The following is a 25,415-nucleotide window of genomic DNA, read 5'->3' as shown; positions in this document are numbered from 1 at the left end:
ACCGAGAGAAGACGCACCGATGGATCTCGGGCGTAAGGACTGGAAGGAGCGCGCAATAGCTCGTCAAGCCGCTCGAATAGCACTCAGAGGACCGGACATTGGCCCATTTGATCACCTTTTCTATGTCCGTACAGCAACGTTTCCGAGAGGGCATCGGTTAAACCCGGAGCGTCTTCGAAAGATGAATATTGGCGAAGATCTCCGTCCGAATGAGGTTCACTTAATCCAACAGCTTATGTTCCAGCGAGAGGATGCGCTGGCGTGGGAGTTTCAGCACATGTCGCAAATCCACGAAGATGTACAGCCTCCGTACAAGATTCGGACTATTCCGCACACCGCGTGGCAAGAGAAGAACTTTCCGTTACCAAAGAAGCTTGTGCCGATTGTGAACGCGATGGTGGACGTACGGGCAGAACGAGGGACATTCGAGCATGGCGACGGGCAGTACCGCAATAAGTACTTTCTTGTTCCGAAGATTGAGCGACCAGTTAAACCAGAGGACTTTCGGTTCATTAACAATGCTGTACGATACAACGCCGTGACTTTAAGGGACGCCTATATCCCGCCATCTGCTGATGAGTTCTCGGAGAGGTTCGCAAACAGGAGGACTTACGCTCTGTTTGATCTGTTTTCGGGTTATGACCAGATACCATTGCACACGTCTAGTAGGGACATGACAGCCTTTCAGACGCCAAACGGACTATACCGACAGTGCACGCTCCCGATGGGCGCGACAAACTCTGTGGCGGTCTTTGTTCGGGCGGTGATGAAGATCCTCCACGATCACCTTCCGGAGACAGCGCCTTTTGTAGATGACATTGTAGTGGCAGGGCCTCGAGACGACTACGGAGGAGAGGAAGCTTTCGATGGTGTGCGTCGGTTTGTTCTCGAACATGCTTTGCAGATGGATAAGGTCCTTACGGACATCGCTCGGGCCGAGGCCACAGTCTCAGGAAAGAAGTCGTGGTGGGGAGTTCCCCGAATGGCTATTGTAGGGTATGAAGTTGACAAGGACGGTCGCCATCCTGCGAAGGATAAGGTCCGAAAGATCCTTGAGTGGCCGGAGTGCCGAACCGTAAAAGAGGTCCGACAGTTTGTTGGCATCGTTGTCTACTATCGGCAATGGATCTTTTGTTTCTCGCTGAAAGCAGAGCCGCTCTTCGTGCTCCTTCGAAAGGACGCTAGGTGGATTTGGGGAGACGAGCAGAGGCATGCGATGAAGATTCTGAAGGAAGCGATTACCTCTCCGCCAGCGCTTGTGGCGATTAACTATCGGGGCGGTCTTTTGATTGTCGGCGTGGACGCCTCAGTTCGCGGGCAGGGGCTCACTTGGAGCAAGTTGGTCCGGATGGCCGTCGCCACACAATAAGGTTTGAAAGCACGCTGTGGTCCGAAGCAGAGTCGAAGCTCCACTCCACAAAGCTCGAGTGTAAAGCGCTTGTTTGGGCGCTGAAGGTCTTTCAGGTCCACCTTTATGGACACCCCTTCCGAGTGGAAACAGACGCAAAGGTGCTAATTGCGCAGCTCAATCGGTCGTCTCCAGATTTGCCAGGCTCTGTGATGAATAGGTGGCTTGCGACTATCCTTCAGTGGGAATTCGAGATTGTCCACGTGCCAGGAAAGAAGAATGTTATCCCCGATGCTCTATCGAGGTATCCGCAGCCTGAGGGGTGGACGCCGCCAAAGGAAGACGAGGATGACCTAGAGCCGTTTATCGATCGGGTGCTAAACAGGTATGAGGAGATAAATTTAGTTATGGCTACTGAAGAGACGATTGGGAAGCTGCTCACAGAGGAGTACGATGAGAAGTCGGAGGAGATTGCGGTGTTCCTGCGGACGTTGAAGAGACCAGATGGGCTTCGGGGTCAAGAACGGCGAAAGTGGACAAAGAATGCGGCGCGCTTCTTCGTGCGAGACCGACACCTGTTTAGGAAAGCTACCAAGGCTATGCCAGTCCGCCGAGTGGTAGACGGAGAAGACCTACAGGCAGCGTTAATCCAGGAAATCCACGAGCGGTTAGGCCATAAAGGGATCCAGACGACGTTCGGAGCTGTATGTCAGCGGTATTGGTGGGACGGCATGTACAGACAGGTAGCGAAGCAGCTCGGGCCTTGCAAGGTCTGCCAGACGATGAGAGGCACTCGGAAAGAAGCAGAGCTTAACTCGACATACTCTCGGGCAATGTGGTCTTGGTGGACAGTCGACATTACGCACATGCCGAGGGTACGCGGCAGGACCTACCTGCTAGTTGCAAGAGAGTATCTTTCGGGCTGGCCAGAGACTCGTGCGCTCTCGACAGCAAGTTCCGATTCAGTTGCGAAGTTTATCTTTGAAGAGATCTGCTGTCGTTGGGGTGTGCCCGAAAGGATTTCGGTAGACGGCGGAACCGAGAACAAGTCAGTAGTCCAGTCGCTGGCTACGCTCTTTGGTATTCACCGGGTTCAAGCCTCCGCGTATAACTCGCGCGCGCAAGGGCTTATCGAAAGAGGTCATCAAGGCTTTATCCATGGGCTGGCAAAGATGCCGGGCTTGTGGATAGACAACTTGTCAGCAATAACGTGGGCCGAGAGAGTGTCGCTACGAAGACCGCTCGGGTTCTCACCTGCGCAGTTGGTGCTTGGTCAAAATCCGGTCCTTCCGATTGAACTTGTAGTGCCAACGTGGCAAAGCCTACCGTGGAGCGAAGTTCGGAGCCATGCCGATCTTCTTGCGGTGAGAGCTACGCAGCTGCAATTCCGCAGAGAGAACCTGGAAGAAGCAGTCCAACGTACGAGAAGACTTCGGAGAGAAGCTGTGGAGAGCCGCAACGCTAAGAAGGACGTGCCGAAGCCCTTTCAAGTAGGAGACCTAGTTTTAGTTTGGGACGCGATTAAGTCCATCGACAAGAGCTCGGATAGGAAGCTCGATGACAGGTGGAGAGGTCCATACAGAGTTCGGGAGGCGCAGGCAGATAAAGGGTACTACCGGCTAGAGGATCTAAATGAGGTTGCTTTTCCGAATACAACTCGGGCTGATCGCCTAAAGAAATTCGAAGAACTGCCGGAGGAGCTAGAAGATAGCCTGCTGCGAGGGCGCTTGCGGTTGTATCCCGAGACCGAGAGATTGCCAATGGCAAGGCCTACGGCGCCAAGACAAAGGCAAGCGACGCCAAGAGCTGACCAGACAAGAGATGTTCAGGCTGGGGAGGACCGCGAAGGAGAGCAAGACAGGCGAACGATAGTCGGAGGGATAAACCGAGGAAATATCGTGGAAGGTTCAAGAAGGGGAGGGCAAAGCCGGCGCCTCCGGATAGCGCGCGGGGACAGCGACACAGAGTAAGGGAGACAGAAGAGGCTGGGGAGGTTAGCATCACCGAGCAGCTATTGGGGAAGAAGAGAGGCGATCGCTGCCGTGGTTGTAAGGTGAGAGAGCAGTTGAAGGCAGCGGTGGGCTTGCGGAGGGACTTTCAACAAGAACCTCTGGCCTGGACTAGTTAAGAGCGCTTCGGAGGTGGAGGAGCAAACGCGAGTGTTTGTCAGGAAGGCAGCATGGTTGCAGGTTGCGGCAGGCATCGCGAGACAGTCGGAGGAGTCGTCGAAAGCGGGTCGGATAGTTTTGAGAGGCATTCGGCAGCTTGAGGGGACCAAGCTGGAGGCTGGGGAGGAAAATGTGGTGTAGTAGCTTGTCACGTGTTCGGCGTTAGGTAATCGGCGCTAGGGTTGAGTATTTTAGGACGACTCCGCGTAGAGGAGCTCGACAGTTATCGTACACCATTCTTAATACTACCGTTTATTGTTCGGATACCTTCTTGTTCTCTACTCTCTACCGATTGCGGGTCGGCAGCCTCTCTTCTGACTATTGAGGCTATCCCTCTACCACAATATATCAATTTGACGGACGGTGGCTCTTGTTCGACATTTATCATGAGTTCAAGGGGATCGGGCTGAAACTAGCTGGAACAGTGTAGACGGTGCAAGGAGATTTGTGTGGATGGCGTCCTCTAACTCTGGCGTTTGAAGTGCTTGATTGCGGAGAAAAGAAAATATAAACACAAACATCCAACTCTCCTTCCTAGTGAACTTTCCAGTTATCTGCCGCTGGAAATAACGTATCGATCGTATGGTTGTAGATAACAGTGAGTAACGTATAGATGGGAGACCAGTAATGTCATTGGTATGTCTCCAGAGTGCGATAACAAGGCGTTCATGAATATCTTTGGTCGCGTAAGTTCAATAGATGGAAGATAGTAATCGTACTGTGTTGTGGCGCGTTGAGGTCGTATTATCAAGAATAGAAATCATAAAGTCGTAACCTGGAGAGCTTGTGTTATGTCGCCCACGCTGTCGGCAACGACTGGCGGGCGGATACCGTTCGGGTTGTACTGTGGATGATACGCTGTGGGATTTGAGTTGGGATCATACCCGTACGGGTTGTGCAAGTAGTGGTAGCCATGCGGGTTATGGACCGGGTGATAAGCATGGTAGTATACTGTCGAATACCCATAGGGGTTCTTCGTCTGATGATAGGCATGCGGATTCCTTTTGCTACTGTAGACAGTCGGATTGGAGATTGGGTGATATCCAGTGGGGTTCTTTTCCGAGTGGTAGCCCTCGGGGTTCAGCTCCGGATGGTAGTTGTCTGGGGCGATTTGGGAGTTGTAACCGAATGGATTAGATACGCTGTGGTAACCGCAGCGGTTGCCGGTGTAGTGAAATCCCTCCTTGTTGTGTTCAGGGTGGTAGCATTCTGGTGCCAAAGTCTCGTGCCAACCGTAGAGATTGTGCGTAGGGTGATAGCTATATGGACTGATTTGAGGATGGTAACCTTTGACGTTATACCTGGCGTGGTATATGTAAGAATCGACAGGCTTCTCTTCCTCTTCTTCTTCCTCGCCTGCTTCATCTTCCTCGTCTACCTCAGCAAGATCCGTAACACTGGCTGATTGCCTCGAGTCCTGATCGGCGCGATTCTCTTCTCGCCAGTTTCCGATGAGCAGCGGAATAGCCTCTTCTGGTACCTGGCCAACGTCCTTGACCTTGACATTGTACTGGATAGGATGATGGATCCCAAAATAGATTCGTGATGCAAATTGTAAGTAGTTTTCACCCGCAGTCATATCGACGACAATAGGTGGTTTCGTGATACCATATTCGCCGTTGAGAAGCGTAGGATCTGTACCTCGGGAATAGACAATGCTGTGCTCTCCTGGTACCACGCCGCTCTTGGTCGTTGCTCTTCCAGAATAAGTGAAGATGGGACAAGCATAGCAGAATTCGCGCTTCTTCCTGACCACAATGAATCTACGAGTATTTGTGTAGACCCAGTTGTTGTTGAATCTCACTTTATTCAGGGACCGCGACGTGTTGTAGTCAAGCGGTCTCGAAGTGTCTCCGGCAGTCTCGTTCATGATGACGGCAAACACTCTGCCTTCGATGAAGAAGTCTCTACTCCTTACATAATAGCTGGGATCAACGCTCTCAGACAGCTCTGGAGATGAACTTTCAATCAAGGATCCTTCGCCTCTTGGTAAGCGACGAGAGTGTGGGTGGCTTCCCCTTCTTGGAGGTCCATAGTTGGGTGAGGGAGAGGGAACCCCAGGGTACCCTGAATTCGGACCAAGGGCTGTGTAGGGAGGTTGTAGTTGGTTGCTGACTATCTGATATCCGCCTTGCTCGGAACCGCCATAAAACGAGGGCACTGTACCCGGGATGAAAGGTGGTCCATATCGCGGCACCGATGTGTATCCAGAATCATGAGGCTCGGCCCGAGTGGTTCTTCTTGCACCAATGTCAGTAATGTAACTCAATGGGGATTTTGAGTGTACGTACCCTGGAGGGGTTCTCGGATTCTGTGCGCTATTCCAACGCTGCGGTGACGGGTCTAACCACAGTTAGCTCTGATTTATCCTGTTACGCATGAGCGCACCGGTAACTAACGAGATTCGGGATCATGTCTCTGACGATTGTTATGATTTCGGCTGGGATCAAAAGGCTCATTTGGCGCAGACATGGTCACGCGCAAACAAACTGTACGACATGCCACGACAATGTTTCTTAGAGGGCACAAAGGCCACGTCGATTCGCGCCATTGGGGAGTTTTAAGTGATAAGTATGTGGCTCTCCAAGGCGCAATAGGGAACAGCGCATACTATGCAACTTCGTTTACGACAATTGCACATGCGCTGATGACTCCAAGACCAGAGGGGTGCAATTGGTGGAGCCGCAGCCCATGTTCTGCTGAGGGTTGCGCACCCTGGTGCTTGGTGCGCGTGGCTTTCGCATGGCGCTGTTATCGAACGAGCCAGCCCCTGTAGCAATCGATTCATACATACCTCGCGCTAAAGCCACGCATTGGCGCTTGCGATCCATGTTCACACCGTAATGTTCTGGGTCTCCATTGTCGGGTCGCATATTAACGCCTTCTGGCCGCTCCTCGCTTTACGTCTTGGTGGCCGCTGCTGCAGCCTAACAACGCTCCATTGCCATCGAATAATATATGCAAGCCATCTCACTCATCCACAAAGTCACATGTCGACATCACACCCAGGTTTGCTACTTCGCCAATGGAAACTTTCGTGCGACACTGATTCACGCATAGTGTCACGCATGTCCCATCTGGCTTGACTCAACAGCCCCTCACCTTCAAACATACTTCTGATAACTCACGACAATTCGATCCGTGGTACTTGAGGAATGGAAGATCTATTCTTGAACATCTGCATCTTCAGCCCCTATCGCCGAGTGACCATGTGAGCGTTATTAGTGCACACTCCCGCGAAAAGGGAGCCCACACACATTGTTTGAACAAGCTGAGAGATTACCTACGGCTTCCCACAAGCAGTATCTCGAAATGGAACCTACCATAGATCCGTATCAGGACCTCTTGGACTATATTGAAGAGCAGCAAGATGAGCTACGAGACGCTCGAGACGACCTGGTCGGTTCTCGGTCTAGATTGCATACCAAGCGTCGAGAACTTCGAGAGTCTCGGGAGAAAGTAGATACGCAAATTGCAACGGCTTTGGACCGAACAACACGATTTCTTGCTGAGAACAGCATTGAGCTACCCGACGACATTAAGGAAGCAATATCAAAGGCTAACAGCATGAGGGAGGGCCTGATACAATCGGAGAGCGAATTGGAGCATGAAGAGGAGATCTACAACCTTGAAGAATGGAGATATACGCAGAAAGAAACTCAATTTGTGGATGACTTGCCGGGACAGCGACCTGCATTACATGCGTCAAGTCTTCCCATACCCCTACTTGAGATGCGCAACGTAGATACGGAAACCATAACGCAGTTTTCTTCTGGCCCCCCAGAACCTACATATCTGCCAGCCCATCTTGACCTAACTGGACCGACGTTAGCCACGACTACATCACAATATAACCGCTCGCAAATGTCTCTCAACGCCACGAACAAAAACCCTCATCGTGAGTCGCACTCGCAGATTCCACCCAAGCGACCCCCCGCCACCGCCTCCACCCCCACCTCCACTGGGTCGATCTCCTATGAACTTAGATACATACACTCAAGACATTCGTGGCGACCAGCGGTCGGAACCTCAGCTTGATGTGGTCTCAGAGTTTTCATCATCCGGGTGCTCTCCACAAACGATACCACAAACCCCCAGATACTGTAGTTGAGGCTGGAGAAGTTGCACAGGCGTCTCGGCGTAGAAGAGATACCACCTTGGAGCAGGATCGGGTTAGTTGGTCAGTGACCCATAGTCGCATAGACGATTGGCTTTTCGAGATATTGTCAGAGTCAAAACTGGAAAAGACTTTACTCAAGGAGATTTTGCTACACGCCGCTTTTGGCGAGAAGAGATGGTGGCATCTTGTTGAGGAGAACTGGACCCCTGATACATCCGAAGATATCGAGCCCCCCACTGGTGATACTGTAGCATCAAGTGGCAGTCCCAGCGAGCCAGCATCTTCCACTCCGATCTTCAGGCCCGTCTCGGCCAATTCGAAAGCCAATCTATCGATAACTGACCCTTTATTTCCCATTGATCACCTTTTCGATGATCCGGATTCATTCCACTTCCCAGCTAAGATCGAAGCTAGCGATCTTCTTGAACCCGAAGCCGAGCCCGCAAACTCCATGAGGTGGACCTTGAGTGACCGCTCAGGCTCCACAAAAGCTACAGCTATGACACGCGCCTCATCTGGGATTACCGAATGTACCGGGGGGGGGTGAGGCAGAAACAGCATACACTTCTTCTGGAGAGAGTAGTACTCTTGGTCGGAGGGAATCATGTGGTGCAGGGCAGTCTGTGATTGAGATCAAGGGACCTGAGGCGCGAGATTCAACAGGCATTGATAGCGAAAGTACGACAACTCTCGGGAACCAACCCCCACCCCAGGGTGCCGATTTTACACAACCGATACTTCCAGAAATTCCAGATACTGAGCGTGCTCCCGAGCCTTCACCAATCGGCGGCCAACCAAGCTTGGTACTGAACACCGACAATCAGATAGCCTCACCGAGTCTCACATCCGGCGACCCAGAATATTCTCCAGACCAATCTCAAAATGGAGCGGATCCTCGCAAGTCCCAATTCACATACCGAAATCCGATTGAGCTGTTTGTCGAGATTGACGACGAAACGCTTCCCGATCATCCCTTTTTGCAATTTCTACCCTACTCAAGCGTTTCATACCAGGATAGTCCGGCGTTTTTTTCGTTCCCTTCATACGACTAGTTTACTATACGATTGTGCTTATTGGATCTGAAGTTAAAAATTTACAACACATGTCATTTTGATGTTCTCCTTGATTTGTCCTTGGGACATAGGTTTCTCTGCCCCTCTGTGCCTTCTTCCAATCATCCTCCTGCAGATCAGATCCGTTTATTGATACTCTGTTCCATGAAATTTACGTACTAGTATCTATGTACAGCGATCAGAGGGTCATCATGAGGGCGAGAACAAAGCCACTTTTAGAATACGGCTTGGCAATAGCCTTGTGAAGCCGTGATCACCTGATGTATCAATGAGAACTAGGAAACGGAAAAATCTTCATAGTCGTTCCATTTTCGGCTTTCCGCATCCGGAGGTTCAGTGATAGGTGGGACGTTGCGGGTAGGCAAATCGCAATCCTGTTTCAAGGCAATGACTGAGCCGCATGCTGTGCACTCGGTGCCACCATTGCACTCACAAATTGCTTTTGACTGCTTGCCTTTGTTCCAGTCCCCCTTCCATTACATATCAATGAATAACAGCCCTACTCTCCTTTTGATGTCTAAACAGGGCACTGACGGATGCCGTTGCCTGCTTGATATCGCCAAGGCTGGCATTCGACACATGCAGGACTTCTGCTAGAATCTGCAAGCTTGGGGAAATTTGGTCCAATAACTCTCTTAGAAAGTCATATTTATGGATCTGCTATATCCGGATCGGACGTGATAGCCACATTCTCTCACTCCTGCAAAGTCATGACACGCCATTGGGTCGCTAAAAAGCAAATCAAGGATAAGCCTAGCACAGGAATATTGAAGGACCACAGTGACATCTTGCCTTTGAAGTTCTTGCTGCTCTGAAAATCCATTGCCTTGAGCTTTCCAGGGTTGTTGGGAAAGTAGAAGCCGGGACCCATGACATCACATGTTCGTCTGCAACCCGCTCCGTCCAGCCTGCGGCTACTGCGAACATGTGTTCACCACGTTACCTAGTCATGCCGAAGCTAACGCGTCTTCATCCTTACCGTGAAACCGCTCTTAGTGCAGCTTACTGTGCAGTGCCTTGAAATGGTCCTCCGGGGCGGAAAAGGCGTAAGGCGTCAAAACCGGAATTTGCGTTATGTCCACGCGAACGGTACGGGAATGGTTAGCGCTGATGGACCCACATTTAGGTCATCGCCTCGGGACGAAACGACCGACTATGCGACCGTCATTATGCCCCGATACGAGTCCCACGTACTACAGCAGTTGCTCAGTGTGGCTATTCACGTCTTCGCTCTGACTATTCTCACGTAAAGGCACTGTTTGCCTGCTCTGATCTCGATAAAGCACCAAGCGCACATTGACCGGTGTGCGGCGACATAGCATGTCCTTCGTTCCGGCTTCCTGTGGGACGCGGCTCGGGACATATACTCGATCGTTCCCGCCGTCAGTAACACTGTGCAAGGAAGTAGGTCTCACGAGAGACTTCATTGGTTGGGCTCTTCCACGGCGTGGGTAAATCGAATCAATGGGCCAATCCAACGAGCCATAACTGTCGTCGCGATAAGAAGGTCAGTTACGAGTGCGACTTTCAAACTGTATCACAATATGGCATGCTGCCTTCGGAAACGGAGCTGCGATATGGCAAGCCTTCTGAACACTGCAGGCAATGATTGCATGTCGTGGAATTGCACCTTTAACAAAAACAAAAAGTGGTCTTTAAGCGACAGCGACCAAAGTAGGAGCTGAGACCACAGCTACTGGTCCCGCAAAACGGCCAAAAAGCAACATAGTAAAGGGCTGGATATCTCTGTCGGTATAAGCACCCGAATACAGCCATGAAGACTCATTGCCACCACAAGTCCGATGCTGTAGTCACATGCGGCAAGCAATGCACGGGCTGAAGTGATATGCCACCACGGCAAAGCAATCATACATGCCAATTGACCGGCCCGAAGGCTCGGGCTCTAAAAACTTCCATTCACCGATCGTTTCCATTATAGTGTAAGCTGAACAATCCCGGTTCTCGTCTGATTTCCAACAGGGATGCGGATAATACCACGGAATATCAGCCACGTGATTACATGCGACCTCGATTCGGAGAGTGATAGATGCGTGCACGGCTTAGGCATCATTCCACATGGGACTTGACCGAGAAATACTCCACGGGCTACATGATCCATCGTATAAGCGATACTGTCGTGGGAGCATGAATACACGTAGCGACGTTATCCGGTCATGGTCCCATGGGCTATTCAAAACTATCACATCCCAATGAAGCTTTCTGATTGGAATAAATTTTAGGAGATGATGATTGTATAACTGGCTGAATGGTAAAAGGCGCCGAAGCGCAGCGTATAATTTGATATCAGGCGGCCGTTAGATTGATAATCTCGTGAGGTTTGGCAGGAGAGTTGACGACGTATGTGTGAAAATAAACCAGAAATCTCCCAGGGAATAGAAGTATGGGTGCAGATGGGACTCATTTGCTTACTGTTCGTCGTCCCTATACTGGCGTAACAGGCTCAGGTGGCCCGAGCTCACACGGCCGATATCTTTGACCTTGACGTTCATCTCGATTGGATAGATCTTGCCAAATCGAATGCGAGAATCAGTCTTGAGGGTCATGGCGGGATCGGCAGGTTCAACCTCAATTGGGGCTTTGGTCATGCCGCCTTCAACTTCGCCCGGCAGATAGGAGTAGCTTGGATCTGTTCCTCGGAAGTAAATGATGGCGTGTTCGACTGGGTTGCAGCCCGGCTTCAGGGTTCCACGGTGAGAGTACGTGGCGATACCACTAGTAGGGCATTAGCTGGTTATCAACGCTGGCTGATTCCCAAATACTTACCAGGCATATACGAAGCCTCGTTTAATCTCGACAACAACGAAACGACGGATGTTGGTATGAACTGACTCGCCAAAACGGACAACAGTAAAAGCCCCATCACCTGGGTCTGGTCTCGCTGTCTGGCCTGCAGCCTCACTGTAGAGCATAGCAAAAACTCTGCCCTCTACGAAGAACCGCCGAGCGTCGGATCCACTCCTCATTTGGTAAGCTGTAAGGAAGAGATGAGCTAAGTCACACTCTCTTCTATCTTTCTACTTACATGAATCTAGAAGGTCATACCATCCAGTCTGGGGCGTACCTGGAATAAACCGTGGGTTCGCGCGAATCTCAAGAGGCACTAACAGGGATGCATTAGGCGCAATCAACGCATTCATCTCACATGCTTGTCATACCGTCCTCTATCATCTCATTCTCTCGACCAACGGCCGGGTCAGTCCTGCCGAGCGACTTGGACCAGTTGTATACAGGGCTCCCTGCCATAATCAGCGCATGCTCTCGATAACGCTATCTAAAGAGGCATCGGCACCTACCATACTGGTCGCGCGTGACATAGTAGTAGTCTTGATAGGTAGCGTCCCAAATCCATGGCGAATTGGTATTCGACATGTCGCACGTTGCTACTGGGCGATGGGGCTAGCGATCGAAGGAGTCTAGTATAATGGTGGCGTGCACAACGCAATACAAGCACGGCCGATGAAAAAGTGTAGGGAGGTACGGTTTGGTCTCATAATTGGTAAATCACCGCGATCTTATATCTCCAAGTACCAACTAGAAGTTCCAGTCAAGTGATGCGATGCGGCTCTGCTGCTTTGTCATTACCAACCACAGAGAGAGTGAGATGCATGATGTCGGAGGGAGGTTGCTGTAAATCACCCCGCTCTCACTCGCATATGTGCACTGTTTGCTATCGTTGTGCAGTCGGGATGTGCGAGGGTTGTTCTGGTGACTCTAGCCGAATGTTGTCTTAGACCGGTTCTACAGTAATGAAACAGGCATGGCGCGGCACCTGGGCGCCTTCCCAATGGAGTGGATCTTGTTTCGCGCCACATAGCCTGATCATAATCCAATGCCATGGCTATGCTGTTGGGTTACATGCATCTACTGTTTGATTTGCTGCTTTCTCTCATGTCAATCCCACACAGATGAATGGTCGGCTTGCCGGCTTTGGCTCCTTCCCGCGAACTACTGCGCAAACGACAAAGCCGCGATCCATGCCTGGAACAAGCCTTGTGTCGCGTTCTACCTGACATGCAGCGCCTTAAGATACACCACGCATGCCGCTATTTCGCATCAGCAACCTGACTGATCTGAATAATTCCCGACACTGCTTGTTAGGTTAGTGGGTTGCACAGAGCATTCTTGATAATCATAAGATGTTACTAGCTTCACTGAGCCAAGAGCATCATACGATTCTAACCCAGCGCGATCGCAACACCATTTTCATGTCCGAATAGCAGTCGAAGAATAACCAAGTGGGAATGTATATCGATGCACAAACAACCCAGGCGAGACAACTGCTCACGCAACTACGACGAAGTTTAGATGATCTGTCAGAATATCAGGTCCAGATAGGGACAGCAAGAAAAGAGCTCTTAGTCAAACGCGAAAGACTTCGCACTGCGGGTCGCAAAGTCCATCTGAAACGAGTGGAAGCGGGCGATGCAGAAGCGAGGTTTATGAGCAGTCTGCGAGAGTTCGTCAACAAGTATGACGACGTGCTCTCACTATCTCTATTTGAGGCTTATGAGACGGTCGCACAGATACGCGATGATCTTGGAGAAATCGAGGAAGACTATCTGCAAGCTGAACGTGATCTCACGGGCGAAGAGTGGAAATATCTGGATCAAGAGGATACATTCTACCAGTTCGACATTCATAGCATTATCCCTGAAAGCTTCGAGAACGACGACATTCACCCGCAAGATCAACGACAGAGAACTCCCTTGTTCTTGTTTCCACCACCACCACCACCACCACCACCACCGCCGCCGCCCTTTCCCCCCCTACATATCCGGCTCAATCATACAGACCATATGCGACTCATAACCTACCTCCGCCACCTCCGCCACCTCCGCCTCCGCCTCCACCACCTGTGTTCCTTAAACTAGCGACTAAACAATCTCCAATCCTATCGCAACGGGTATACCCCACGATAATGACCGAAATCGATGACTTGACGGTGGACTTTGATCAACAGAGAGAACAGCGAGCAGATAATATCCACTGGGACGAAGAAGACGAGGCACTGTTTGAGGAGGACATGGACGACGTATCAGAGGCTAAGTCTTCATCGTTCACGAAAAGACATCTTGGAATTTTACATCATGTTTTCACTGGCGAGACGAAAGCTTTGCCACTCAGAGTCATGGGACCGCATCATCATTACGAGCCGGCGGCGTTGGCCAGAAAAGAGTCGGATGCGGGGATATTGCCCGAAGATACTTCAGTACGCGTAACAGCGATGCCACGGACGGATGCTGAAAGTGATGCTTCATTCACAGAAAATGATCCCGCTACCAAAACCAAGATCCGAGAGTGGTCACTCCAGTATCTGAAGGACAGTGCTGTCGAGAAGTGTTCTTATAGAAACGTCCTTGAGGAGTTTGGAGTTTCTGACCTAGTCGCTAGCGACTGGCAAGGAATTGCAGAGGAGTACTGGGACCGCGATAGTCTGAGCGAGACCGGAGACTTCGTTGAAAATTACGAGCCTTCAATCCATGGCACGAGCCATACCGTTCATCCTCAGAATGACGTATCAAACAATAAGCAGTGCTACACTGCTTTATCGTCGCCACAGGATACATCAGATTGTGAAAACCGCCATCCCGAAAAACGTGGTCGCAAATCCATGTCGATCGCGATCAGTTTCTCGGATTCGGATTATCCCTGGCTAATTTCATTACCGCCTTCGCCGCTTGTGAATAGCGTATCGGAGAGGACTCTAGAACCTGTTGTCCCAGAAGATGGAGTGTCGCTCAACAGGAACGGCAAACCCAAATCACCGAATTCCAATGAATTCAATACAAATCACGGAGCCACCAAGAAACCATCGGCTCCCTTCCTTGTTCGTCTTTTCAATGAATCAGAAAGGAAGGATAGTGTCATAAGTGAGCACCAGAAACAAGCTGGCCAAAAGGCTGACTTAGCACGCGTTCAGAACATCCAAGAAACACAATCGGGCTCCAAGATCCACAATCATACGCTCCATTTTGGGAAGTTGAAGCCTACATCAATATCAAGTTGTAAAAAAAAGAAAGAGTTGCCAACCGATAGGGCGTTCTCGGAGCCCTCCCTATACAAGCCCATCTCAAATGTCCATGAAGAGGCTACATTCAGTGCCCCGCTATCGGCCATCAATACAACGGGTTATGAACCTCAGAAGGCCAATAGACGAATGCAGATCCTCTCCAAGTCAGTGTCTGACCGCTGGATAGAGACGATGAGCCGGACAAGACGAATATGGGGGCTGTTTCCGAGGAACAAACTCAAGCGAAGTAGGACCACTCCTGGATATGATTAAGTTTGATCATTCTAAGGGCATAACATGCGTGGTACTGGCGTTGTACTTTTGAATTTTTCTTTTCCATTACCCTCAGTCTATCGGGGCTCTCTATTGTCTAACATATGTATTACTATTGTTCAAATATCTTATGTCGCAATGACTACAAATTCATATCAGGTATCGCTTTGAAGAAAGACGTCCCTATTACCGAATAGTAGCTCACCCAGGCCGCAGAGGCGGTTCTCGTCTCGCTCGCGCAAAAATCCGATCCCTTTCTTTACCTCGCCATCAGCTACCACGCAATCTAACGTCGTCTCGAAATCGCTACACAGCCCATATTTTCAGACCTATCAACGCCCCAAATCGACGCGAAAAGATTCCCAGGCCGTCTTCCCCCGCAAGCCTTCCTCGGGTATCATCACATGCCTGTCGGATTTCTGACTAATCCGGTCCCTCGGTCTGCATGGTCCACATGTCCACTCCTGCGATGAGCGCATATGCAGAAAGCGGTCAACGAGTGAGCTGCTGACTCCTCATGCCGTGACAGCCCTTTGGTCAGATGTCATCAGCACGATTCCGAAAGCCACTCGGCTGTTGGTTTCAGGCGATCATGTCTCGGGCCGGGGAATGGCAAGCCGCACAACCGGGTCCCCGATGCATGCATGAGTGGTCATGTATGGTCGGAGACCGTGGGTTTGCTTTATATGGACCTAAAGTGCCTAGATGCGCCTGAACATGTATTGGAAGCCTGTTTGCTCGGCTTGTGTGAATGTGACGTGGTGAGTGGTGGTAGGAACAAAGAGGGCAATGCACAATTTGGCCTTATCGTTGCGTCGAAATGCTGGATACAGTCTGATTGACTGCTCTTGTGACCGGGCAACATTGTGTGCTGTTGGTTCAGCCTCGTTGAAGTTCTGGTTCTAATATGCTAACTACGTAGTCTAACCCCACTCGCCCCACTTATCTGCAGATAACTCCCGCGCCTACCTACACGCCCACTCCCTTTCCAAGGTCATATCCAACCGCCCAGGGACACTTTGCTATCTCGGACTGGTTGATTTCGACGTCGGCTGACTGCGCGCTGCCGTATTTTCGACTTCTTGCACTTGGTAGGTATGCCTCCATGCACTGTGTTTAGGATGCGCGGAGCTTCCAACAAACAGGGTCATAGTGCAGGCCAAGTTGGAAGTGAGGTAAACCATGCACCCCCTTTACAAGCAGTCGCAGAGTGATAGAGGGTAGATCCGCTGACCGATCAATGAGCCAGTTATGTCTTGTATGAATTTCAACTGCGAGATGAGAAAGCGGCTGGCAATATTGGATTGTCCAATGGTACCGTTGGTCGAGGCGAGTGAAGCGATATTGCTTTTCAAGTGGCCCGCGCCGAGATATGAGGCTGATACCGCTGGAACAAGAATAAAATGTATAGGCAGATATGGCAACCAGCTCGCGAAAGCTGAAAGATATCGAGTTTCGCTCCCGAGGCATGTCGTTGGGTATCGGGTACGGACTTATCAGCGTGTCAGGGGTATATATGGATGCCTGTCAGCGTGATAGTTGTATCATCAACCTAATCCTTGACGTATACTGTCCGGGATCTGTAGATTGGTGGCTTTTTACCTTTGCTAACAGTGCATGACTCTATGGCGGAAATGGGCTGATCGCGTTGCGTTTCGCGGCTTCCCAACTCAGCCTAGTCTGGGCTGGTGGCATACCGGTAGAGCGAGATATCTGATTTGAACTACAATGATTTGCCAATACATCTATGTACATATCCAAGATATATGAACCGAATAGTTCTTCAACAGGTTGTGACAATTGTAAGTCATGAACTTCATCCTGTCACTCAAATGCTGCGTAACGTCGTCCCAAATACGCGGCTCTGTTTTCCGATGACCCACTTTCCTGCAGCGATACGCGGAGAATCATCGTGTGGCGCATTTCAGTGGCTTGGGGTGGCGCCGTATGGCTGGTGCGAAGCTGAGTATGCCTTGAAGTCTGCCTTACGGTGCTCAATGGTATCTACATTGAACAACATCAACAATATCTCTGAAACGACTCGTCAGTACACGACAGCACGGGCGTTTGTAGAGAAATATCTACTAACGCAGGCGACGAATTAATCAGAATTGTGACAACAGTCAGATATTCGGTATTGTCATAGGATAGAATAGTGACTGTATAATAACAGAGAGTATAGAGCTAACGGATAAGGTGAACGGAGCAAATTCGACATCATCATATAAAAAATTGCAGCCAAAGTAACCCTAGATACCAAAAATCCAAAACGCAACGTATGTTAAATTAGTAAAAGACGTAAAGCAAGACGACGACCATGCTCGTGGCATAGCTCAGTAAGCAGCGTATAACAAAACCGGCATTCAAATTGGCAAACACAAGTATGAAATCAACGAGCAACCCTGGCATCCAGATTGTCTGCTAGATAAGTTGCAGAGACTCTTCCTCTTACTGTCCAGCTTCCGGTCCCTGATTGGTGAGGGTTCCATTTTCCATGGCCCAGTACTGGGTGAATTTGGAGACGTCAGCAGGTACAACGTACCCTAGGTCTTTCACTTTGACATTGTACTGGATCGGATGGTGAATTCCAAAGTAGATCCGGGAAGCGGTCGATAAAGGGGCACCATCAGGTGATACAATACAAATAGGATCTTTTTCAAGTTCTGCTTCGCCTGGGAGTAGAGTAGCTTGATAGCCGTACGAGTGCGCAATCGCATGCTCACTGGGCACAACACCAGGTTTCCTTGTGCCTTGTTTTCCATACGTGAAAATGGGTCTGGGGGAACATTAGGACGGCTTCAGAGATGGCAGGAGTTTAGGGGACTTACAGGGCGTAGCAAAATTCGCGCTTCTGATGGACGACGATGAACCGACGGATCTGTGTATGCGCCATCTCTCCAAACATTACGACTGTGATGGCGTCTCTCTTGTAATTGTGTACGGACGTGTTAGACCCGGCTCCCTCGGTGAATAGCACCGAAAATACCTACCTCCATTTGATTAGCTTCGCGCGTAGAAATCATGAGCTCTAGCCACAGTACCTTGCCTGGCTGGAAAAAGTCCCTGTGTCTGACATAGTACGCTTTTGCAATTTAGCCGACTTTCTGAATGCGCATGGCTTCTGGATCCTTACATGTGTCCAATCTCTCGTAATTACTGTTTGGTACCGGATTCAGAAGATTGTAAGTCCCCTCCACCCTTGGGCCTTCACCCCTAGGGTAGCCCGCTGGTCCGGCTTGCTGCGCTGAAGGAGAGTCCGCGCGCTCTACCCATCTGAAAAATACCCATTGCCGTTGCTCTGAACACATCTTAGTAGTGATGGGATACTAATCGGAACAGTCCTTACCTGTGTCATAATATTCGTGAAAACGCCGATACTGCGCGTCAATCTGAGTTCTGAGCCAGCGCCTATCTGCTTCACTCCAAAACTGCTGTGGTTGTGTTGCCATGCCTGTTGAAGGTACGTGCATACAACACGCTGTTTGCGACTACTGGCAAGCTCGGGCTAACTACACGACCATACATGCATTTATGCACAAATAACAGTACTCAGACATGCAGCAGAGCCGCATGGTGCCAGGATAAATGAACAGCGGATCTCATCTACCATTATAGCCATACTGCCGATGCCACACCTCTGTTGAAGTGGTGGGGGAGCGTGATGCGTTACTGTACGCTCATGTGGGAGGTGGGAGAGAGCGGGGCCTAACTTACAGCAGCGGTGGAAACCAGGGTGTGTCACTAGGTCGTTTTCGTGTTCTGCTCCGGTCGCTGCATATCGCTTCAATTCCCCCATATCGCAGCATGACGGCGCAGCGATCAAGGCGACTAGATGGGCTTATGCTTTTGTGGTTGGGCTCTGAGGTGTGTCGAGTTAGCCGCCCTTGCTGCCGCATTCGTCCACCCCCGTCGCTTTATCACCCGAAGCCTTCTGCAAAACACGACCTCCTGCCCGGATTACCACATCGTTCTTATGACACCAGTAATCTCTCCTCAGTTTTGCGGACCAAAAGAGAACGACTAGAAGTAAAGATGGGTTAAGTGCTAAAATAAGCAAAACACAGTTGAAAAGGGTACATGCGTTGGCGTGCAGAAGAAACGATAAATGCTGTCTTGACGAAACTGACACGTCGGTGGTGACACCAGCATTTCAAGATGTCACAACAAACAGAGGCCCGGATTGTACCTCCGTGGGGACCGAGAGTGTCGGACTTCGATTACCAACGACCAGTGACACCACCATCTACCCTTGGCCATCAGGGTGAAGGCAGATACAGAGACAGCAAGATGGAGTATCCAGAGTTCGATTTGGACCCTGATGTCCGCCCCTTGCGACTCGTTGGACTCCCTCCTCCACCACCTCCACCGCCCCCTCCTCCTCCTCCGCCACCTTTCACCATTTCGCCTACGACTGTTGTGTCAACAACACAGCCCTACTCGAAATATCCGAAAAATAAACACCAAAACTTAGCTCAACTTGAAGATCAATACGAAGGAGTGAGAGACGGAAGGCTAGATCTGAAAGGCTCCCGGTTCCGCCTACAGTTGGAAAGAAGAAGACTTCGGAACATACGGCAGGAGCTTGGCGAGAAAGAAGGTTCCGCTCTATTACAATTGCGTCGGTTTCTTCAGGAAGAAGGATCTGCTTTACCTGACTATATTGAGAAAGCTATCCAGGAAGTCGACGACATAAGAGATCTTCTCGGCTCACGTGAGGCGGATTACGAGGCAGCCGAAAACGGTTTTGATGTCCAAGAGATCAAATACGAATCAAGAGAAGCAAAGCTCATTGATAACTTGCTGGACGACCTTGACGACAACCCCATTGAGTCGGATGCTCCTGTCAGCGGTGAAATAGCGCGCCAGCCTTCAATCAGCCGAGCCACTGAACATGAAGTCTCTCAGAAAGATCATTCAAGCGATTCAAAAGCCAATAAAGATCTAGATTGGTGGCACTCGGACTTGCTAAAACATTCCTGTTTGCGAAAGGCTTATCCGCACACCTTATATCTACCTAGCAGCTGGGCCGAATATCCCTGGGGAAAAGATTTATCAGAGAGTGGGCAGATTGTGAACAGTGTAGGGACACAGTTTCAACAAGGTGTAGAATTACAGGACGAGAAAATCGGCATACCTCACTTATTGGAACTCGGAGATGCCGACCACGGGCCACCAGCCGAGTCGCTACACATTTCAACCGATTCTGGAGAAACTTCAAACGCTCCGATAAATATGAAGCGCTCAGACAACCAAGTAATCTCGCAACACAAAGGCAGACCAGATCGGATTTTCACGGATGCGGACTCTGATCAACAGTCCTCGTCTCCTGTTGATGTAGAAGCAGAAGAGAACAGGGCCAATCTTCTGAAACGGAGCCCGTATTTCCCTCGACACACTATCGGGGACATGAGTCAATTGAGCAAATGGACCAAAGGAAGACCCCCTTTTCTATGGATCAAACAGCTACTACGAAAGAATCAATGAAAACCTACTTGCCTCTCAGAACTGATTAACTTCTTTCCAACGAGAAGCTCTCCACACTACAGTGGAAAATGTTGTTTTGGTGTTGACCCTGGAAATTTTCCTAACGGAGTTCTGGATACTCACCTTTGTCTTAATTTTCGAACTGTTATTGGTTATTTCCGCGAATCCCTTCACATTCTCTACGATCTGGGATTTGCTTAACATGGTTACAGTCACATATTCGGATAAAGACTGGTTAACGATGGTCATTGCGAGACCTAGGGAAGAAGAGGAGGAAACACGTGTAGTGTGTTTGGATCAGTGGTTGCTCACAATTCCAGCCTCGCACAGATACGATCTACAGTAATTACAGCATGCGACTGGACAACGCGGAGTCTTTGAATGAAAGCAATACTTTTACGATCTGCACTCTTGTTCGTTGCAATGACATCGTGTCACACTATGCTGCTGGTTGGTCCTTCATGACTAAAACCTAAGCCAGCCACTATCGACTGCTACTACTGCGCATCTATTTCAGCCCGAGCTGATGTCAAATTAAGCATGCAAGATAGGGGAGATACTACTGCATCTGTGCCACCATCGGTAATTTCTGCGAACTTCCACACAAGCCATGGTCATCATATGTGAATAGAGACACCATAGCCTTTTAGCATCTTGATTCGCGTTTCATCTTGCATACAGGCGTCAATACCGTCTCGCGTCGATCGCGATCTCTGATGTATCGGAGGCGCAATAGTAACACCAACCAGGCTCTTCGGTATACCTCCATTAGTAGATGCAGACCTCCAGCGAGTTACTACAGTAGTTAGTCCCACAAAAACGCGGGTAGCTGTCGGCTGCCCCGCTTCACCGCTTCACCTGAATCCGTGCAGCGACTCATGCCTCCAAAATTTGTAGCCAAAGATATACTTTGATCCAGGTTACAATAATAAAAATTCTCGACTCGGTGATCATGATGGCTGTATTACCCGGGGATTTGGACTGGGACAGATGATAGAAAAAGAAGGCAGCACAGTCAGAGAGCTCACATGAAGATACCAAGGCAGCACACTCACCTGCACGACTTGCGCCCCATGGCAGAAACGACATGGGGCTTCCTTTTTCTGCACGACCCCGCGTCACATCCATATCCACTCTCCGGTCAGTCCACGCACTCTCTCTTCCTAAACTTCCGTTATATTCTCAAAATCTCTGAAGGTATGAAGTTCAGTTAAGGTTTGTTTCAGTGGCGAAAAAATGATTTCGCGTTAGTCTGATGCATCTTTTGTCACATACGGAATCCATCATACCTAGGGCACCGGTGAGACTGTGAAGTAGCTGGGCAGTGAGGCGCCCCGCGCTTGAAGGCGCGCACCGCTCGGATTAAGCCACATCCCGCCGTTCAGGAGAAGCCTGCCTTATCTACCAATCGAATATGAAACTATGGCTGACCACCGCCTTGATACCATTGGGCTACTACATATTGGAGCAGTCGCGTTGTATGGGGCCAAAGTGCTTAAAAAGCGACTGGCCGACTCGGGCGGAAATCAACAAGAATGCGAGAAATCCGTTTCAGATGCATACTACGTACACTGCGCCACTATATCAGAGCGGTATCTATGTCATACTTAGCCACGTATCACTGGTCGCATATATGACCTCGGGGAAAGGATCAAAAGCTGGTAAGCCAGGGTAAGAAGGAAGCGAATGGGTGGATGCCAGCATAGAATTGCCGAGGCAGCAATACATCCTATGCAGGCGTGCCCAAATATGCGCTGTACACAGGCTGAATACCCAAAGACGCGGCAATCGCGTACTTTAGTCCTTCTCATGATACCACTGCCATAATACTCGGTTCCGGTACGAAGGCTCCTAGTGACGTCTCCTGCAGTGGCTATGACGAGGGATCGTGAGATGGCTGATACCATCACTATCGTAAAAGCGGCGACCTTGGGTTTAACTCTTGAGCGGGAAGTGTTTGATTTGCGTAGGGAGTATACTCCGCGTGGCGTTTTTGATTGGCAACAACTCTAGTAAGTCACGATCGGCCAATCAGTATACATCAAAGCACTGCGTCGCATATGTAGCTGAAGCTGATGATTGCTAGTTTCGGCATAATCGCGCCGATTTGGCGAGCTGAAACGACCAAACCATACTCCATAACTAACTAGGTATCGTTGATTCCTTGATCAACTGTACTGTTTGTGGCAGCTTTGATATAGCGAGCAACAACAGTTGTAGTTATCGGGCTTGTCTGTACCGGCTCGGTCCTTTCCGAACACCCTGGTCATCCGAGTGTCCAACGGTCTCGCGCCGGGAAGACACCTTGGTGCCGCATGTCGGGATGCCGTGCAGCCCCCCACCACCACCCGTCCCAGACTCCTGAACCACCACTAGGCGCCGTTCGGCTGCATCACGCACACAATGTACAACGTCATGAGCCCAATGTATGCGTAGGTGGTATACCGCCTAGATGGTTTATTGGTAGGCAAGTTGTGCAGAAAGCCTGATTTCAAGTTACAACTGTGTTTAGGCAATTGAGTCCGATAGTCACCTCCATGTATCTTCCCTTTGACCGATCAGAGTGGCGCACTACACATATGCAGTTTTGATCAGGTGTCGTCTATTTCAATATCCACTTAGTGGTGGAACAAACCATACATCCATCTCTATCAGCCGTCGCACCACAGATCTACTGGGTGCATGTTGCTATATGATCGGTAGCGAATCTAGCGCATGTACCCAATGAGTAGTGCCTGAGAGTAGTGCCATCTAGGTGTCCGCAGCATCAAGGAGTCATCATGATAGCCATCCGCCGATTCATTGGCAGGATCCAAGAATCATACCGACTTCGAGAGTCATCACTGAAGTGCTTTACAGTGTAGCTGAGGTCAAACAACAGCCATGCAGGTGAGCACGCGCCCAAGTCGTCGCTCAAGTCAAGCGAAATCGCATGCTCATGCATGCTGTATGCAAGATGTACAACTTATCACGGATTTAGCAAATGGTTTCCTGTAGGAGTCGGGCTCAGCTGGCGTGGATATTCGATCACGTCTCTCGGGAAGTGTTGGAGTCGACTACTGGTACAGAGCCGCAATCAGCTTTACCCTCAACCAAGAATACCCACATCTTAGACCTACCCAGTGCACCAGCCTTAGTCTTTGTGTCCATCACCACTTTTCATAGGCGGAATCTATATGGACCTAGAGGAGTCCATATAGAAGTGCCCGCAGCAGCTCAATCACCGAGAGCATCATGCGGTGATGGCATAGGCCACACACGAGTCTGCATCGATTCGACGTGGCATTCTGCTGCAACGCAACATGGTTCGACATCAAGTTTTATGAGAGACCCCTCTGGATGACCGTGATGTTGAATTTGATATCCTTGGACCTGTGGAGACTTTAGAGAGTAACTCAGAATAAGGATTAAGAATGACATGAGTTTCACGCGTATCTAGTCGCTAGGTTTCTCCAGTATTTATCTACCCAAGACCAGACAAATATCAGTAGAACCACTTTCTTCACGTGTAATTTCTTGACCTATCGGTGCCTGACTGCGACATCCGACCGGCCAATCTTCACGATGATGGTCTGTGCCATGCCACTGTTCAGTACATCCCCCGCATCTTGATCGCGCCAACGGAACATGTCTCCCAAAAAGCATCACGAGAGGTTGACTCTATTCTTCCTGACTATGCTTGTGAATTCTCATCTTTGCTTGGATTTCTTGTATCAATATGTCCCCTTTCATTCCTTCAAACATCATCTTGTCACGTATGTACAGCCACAAGTGCAATGAATTGATCGTACGAGGGAAAGCTAACAAGAACCTTTCTAATCGTCTGACTGCATTTAAGACTCTACTATGATACGCCGTATTACTCTTGCTGTGGGCGCATGTGAATTGAGTCAGATTGGAATTCGTGTTCTTCCGGACCAAAGTAAAGAAGGACTGAATATACCCCCTCTCAGAAAGGTCCTGTTACAGTGAGAATTGACTGATTCCACTGGCTAAATTGAAGATACTTGACAAAACTCGACAAAAAAAACATTGGTAAACTAGTGTGGTGCAGTATTTGTAGCGTCTGAGGGTATACACCGTAGACAGGAGCGATAGTGAGTTGGTGGTGAGCTGTTGGGTGCACACGACTGAACATCTCGATACTAGATATGTCATATTCTCCGGAACCACGGTAATTGAGGTCTGCAGCGGCGGATCATATCGAGTCCATATGCTGTGTCTGCGATGCCCAAGGCCAGATAGTCCGCGTCACCGTACCCGATGGCAGAAAGGTCGAGACTGACTGTAATATATATAACCATTGAAGAAGTGATACAGTCCAACATTACAGCAGGAAGTATTCTTGAAGCATACCGCACGTTCTGCTCATAGTTATTTTTGCAACAACACCACCAACTATCAATGCGTTCCGCACTGGACAAGACCGGGCATAAGCACACAGAACATTTCAGCAGCGTCTTGTAGACTCCTTCTGACGTCAGGCTTACATTGATCATTCTTTTTGGGCCCAGAACAGCCCCAACTTTACCCGGATGGTATGTCATCAGTAACGTGCATGTTGGAAAATTTCCACAAGGCGGGACATCAGCTCATGCAATCATTGAATCCACTTAGAACAAGAACCATAACGCCGGCCTCGTATTGCATGATCCACGCGCAAACCCAAAGAATTATATTCAACATGAAAACTCCTTGATAATACAGACGAAACTTAATCTACATGTCCACATAGCAGTATGCGGATGTGCGCAGTAGTCAGAGGTTCTGTTACGAAGTGTCTTAGTCCAACAACTGTACAAGATCACATAATAAAAAAGGTGGTATGAGACGGAATTCAATATCGAAACTTCATGTACCCGCGTTGTCATTGCAAAGGCCGAACTATTGTAGGCTATCGCGCGAGACACCAGAATAA

The 25,415-nt window shown here is 49.7% G+C and overlaps 8 protein-coding genes across 8 annotated transcripts; 5 read left to right on the top strand and 3 right to left on the bottom strand.

The window, feature by feature from the left end:
- Nucleotides 1–19: 19 nt before the first annotated feature.
- On the top strand, nt 20–3,318 carry PtrM4_028250 (uncharacterized protein; the record flags this gene model as incomplete). The annotated part of the gene is made up of 2 exons (XM_066103801.1): nt 20–1,338; nt 1,371–3,318. 2 exons carry the CDS (start codon nt 20–22, stop codon nt 3,316–3,318), a joined length of 3,267 nt encoding a protein of 1,088 aa, XP_065966003.1.
- A 958-nt stretch (nt 3,319–4,276) lies between these two features.
- Nucleotides 4,277–5,988, bottom strand: PtrM4_028240 (uncharacterized protein; the record flags this gene model as incomplete). The annotated part of the gene is made up of 4 exons (XM_066103800.1): nt 4,277–4,803; nt 4,915–5,756; nt 5,808–5,859; nt 5,916–5,988. The coding sequence occupies 4 exons, from the start codon at nt 5,986–5,988 to the stop codon at nt 4,277–4,279; spliced, it is 1,494 nt and encodes a 497-aa protein (XP_065966002.1).
- Nucleotides 5,989–6,828: 840 nt separating this feature from the next.
- Nucleotides 6,829–8,688, top strand: PtrM4_028230 (uncharacterized protein; the record flags this gene model as incomplete). Its single annotated transcript, XM_066103799.1, has 3 exons — nt 6,829–7,414; nt 7,615–8,166; nt 8,252–8,688. The coding sequence occupies 3 exons, from the start codon at nt 6,829–6,831 to the stop codon at nt 8,686–8,688; spliced, it is 1,575 nt and encodes a 524-aa protein (XP_065966001.1).
- Nucleotides 8,689–11,135: 2,447 nt separating this feature from the next.
- Nucleotides 11,136–11,639, bottom strand: PtrM4_028220 (uncharacterized protein; the record flags this gene model as incomplete). Its single annotated transcript, XM_001932527.2, has 2 exons — nt 11,136–11,442; nt 11,494–11,639. 2 exons carry the CDS (start codon nt 11,637–11,639, stop codon nt 11,136–11,138), a joined length of 453 nt encoding a protein of 150 aa, XP_001932562.2.
- Nucleotides 11,640–13,648: 2,009 nt separating this feature from the next.
- On the top strand, nt 13,649–15,013 carry PtrM4_028210 (uncharacterized protein; the record flags this gene model as incomplete). The annotated part of the gene is made up of 1 exon (XM_001932526.2): nt 13,649–15,013. The coding sequence occupies one exon, from the start codon at nt 13,649–13,651 to the stop codon at nt 15,011–15,013; it is 1,365 nt and encodes a 454-aa protein (XP_001932561.2).
- A 1,468-nt stretch (nt 15,014–16,481) lies between these two features.
- PtrM4_028200 (uncharacterized protein) lies at nt 16,482–16,634 on the top strand (the record flags this gene model as incomplete). The annotated part of the gene is made up of 1 exon (XM_066103798.1): nt 16,482–16,634. One exon carries the CDS (start codon nt 16,482–16,484, stop codon nt 16,632–16,634), a length of 153 nt encoding a protein of 50 aa, XP_065966000.1.
- An 827-nt stretch (nt 16,635–17,461) lies between these two features.
- PtrM4_028190 (uncharacterized protein) lies at nt 17,462–17,918 on the bottom strand (the record flags this gene model as incomplete). The annotated part of the gene is made up of 2 exons (XM_001932525.2): nt 17,462–17,789; nt 17,842–17,918. The coding sequence occupies 2 exons, from the start codon at nt 17,916–17,918 to the stop codon at nt 17,462–17,464; spliced, it is 405 nt and encodes a 134-aa protein (XP_001932560.2).
- A 1,250-nt stretch (nt 17,919–19,168) lies between these two features.
- On the top strand, nt 19,169–20,497 carry PtrM4_028180 (uncharacterized protein; the record flags this gene model as incomplete). Its single annotated transcript, XM_066103797.1, has 2 exons — nt 19,169–19,333; nt 19,592–20,497. The coding sequence occupies 2 exons, from the start codon at nt 19,169–19,171 to the stop codon at nt 20,495–20,497; spliced, it is 1,071 nt and encodes a 356-aa protein (XP_065965999.1).
- Between the last annotated feature and the right edge of the window lie 4,918 nt (nt 20,498–25,415).

This window comes from Pyrenophora tritici-repentis, chromosome 1 (genome assembly GCF_003171515.1).
Source record: "Pyrenophora tritici-repentis strain M4 chromosome 1, whole genome shotgun sequence".
Taxonomy (NCBI): Eukaryota; Fungi; Ascomycota; class Dothideomycetes; order Pleosporales; family Pleosporaceae; genus Pyrenophora; species Pyrenophora tritici-repentis.
The sequence above is the reverse complement of the archived record's forward strand: the minus strand, read 5'-3'. Positions and strand labels throughout refer to the sequence as shown.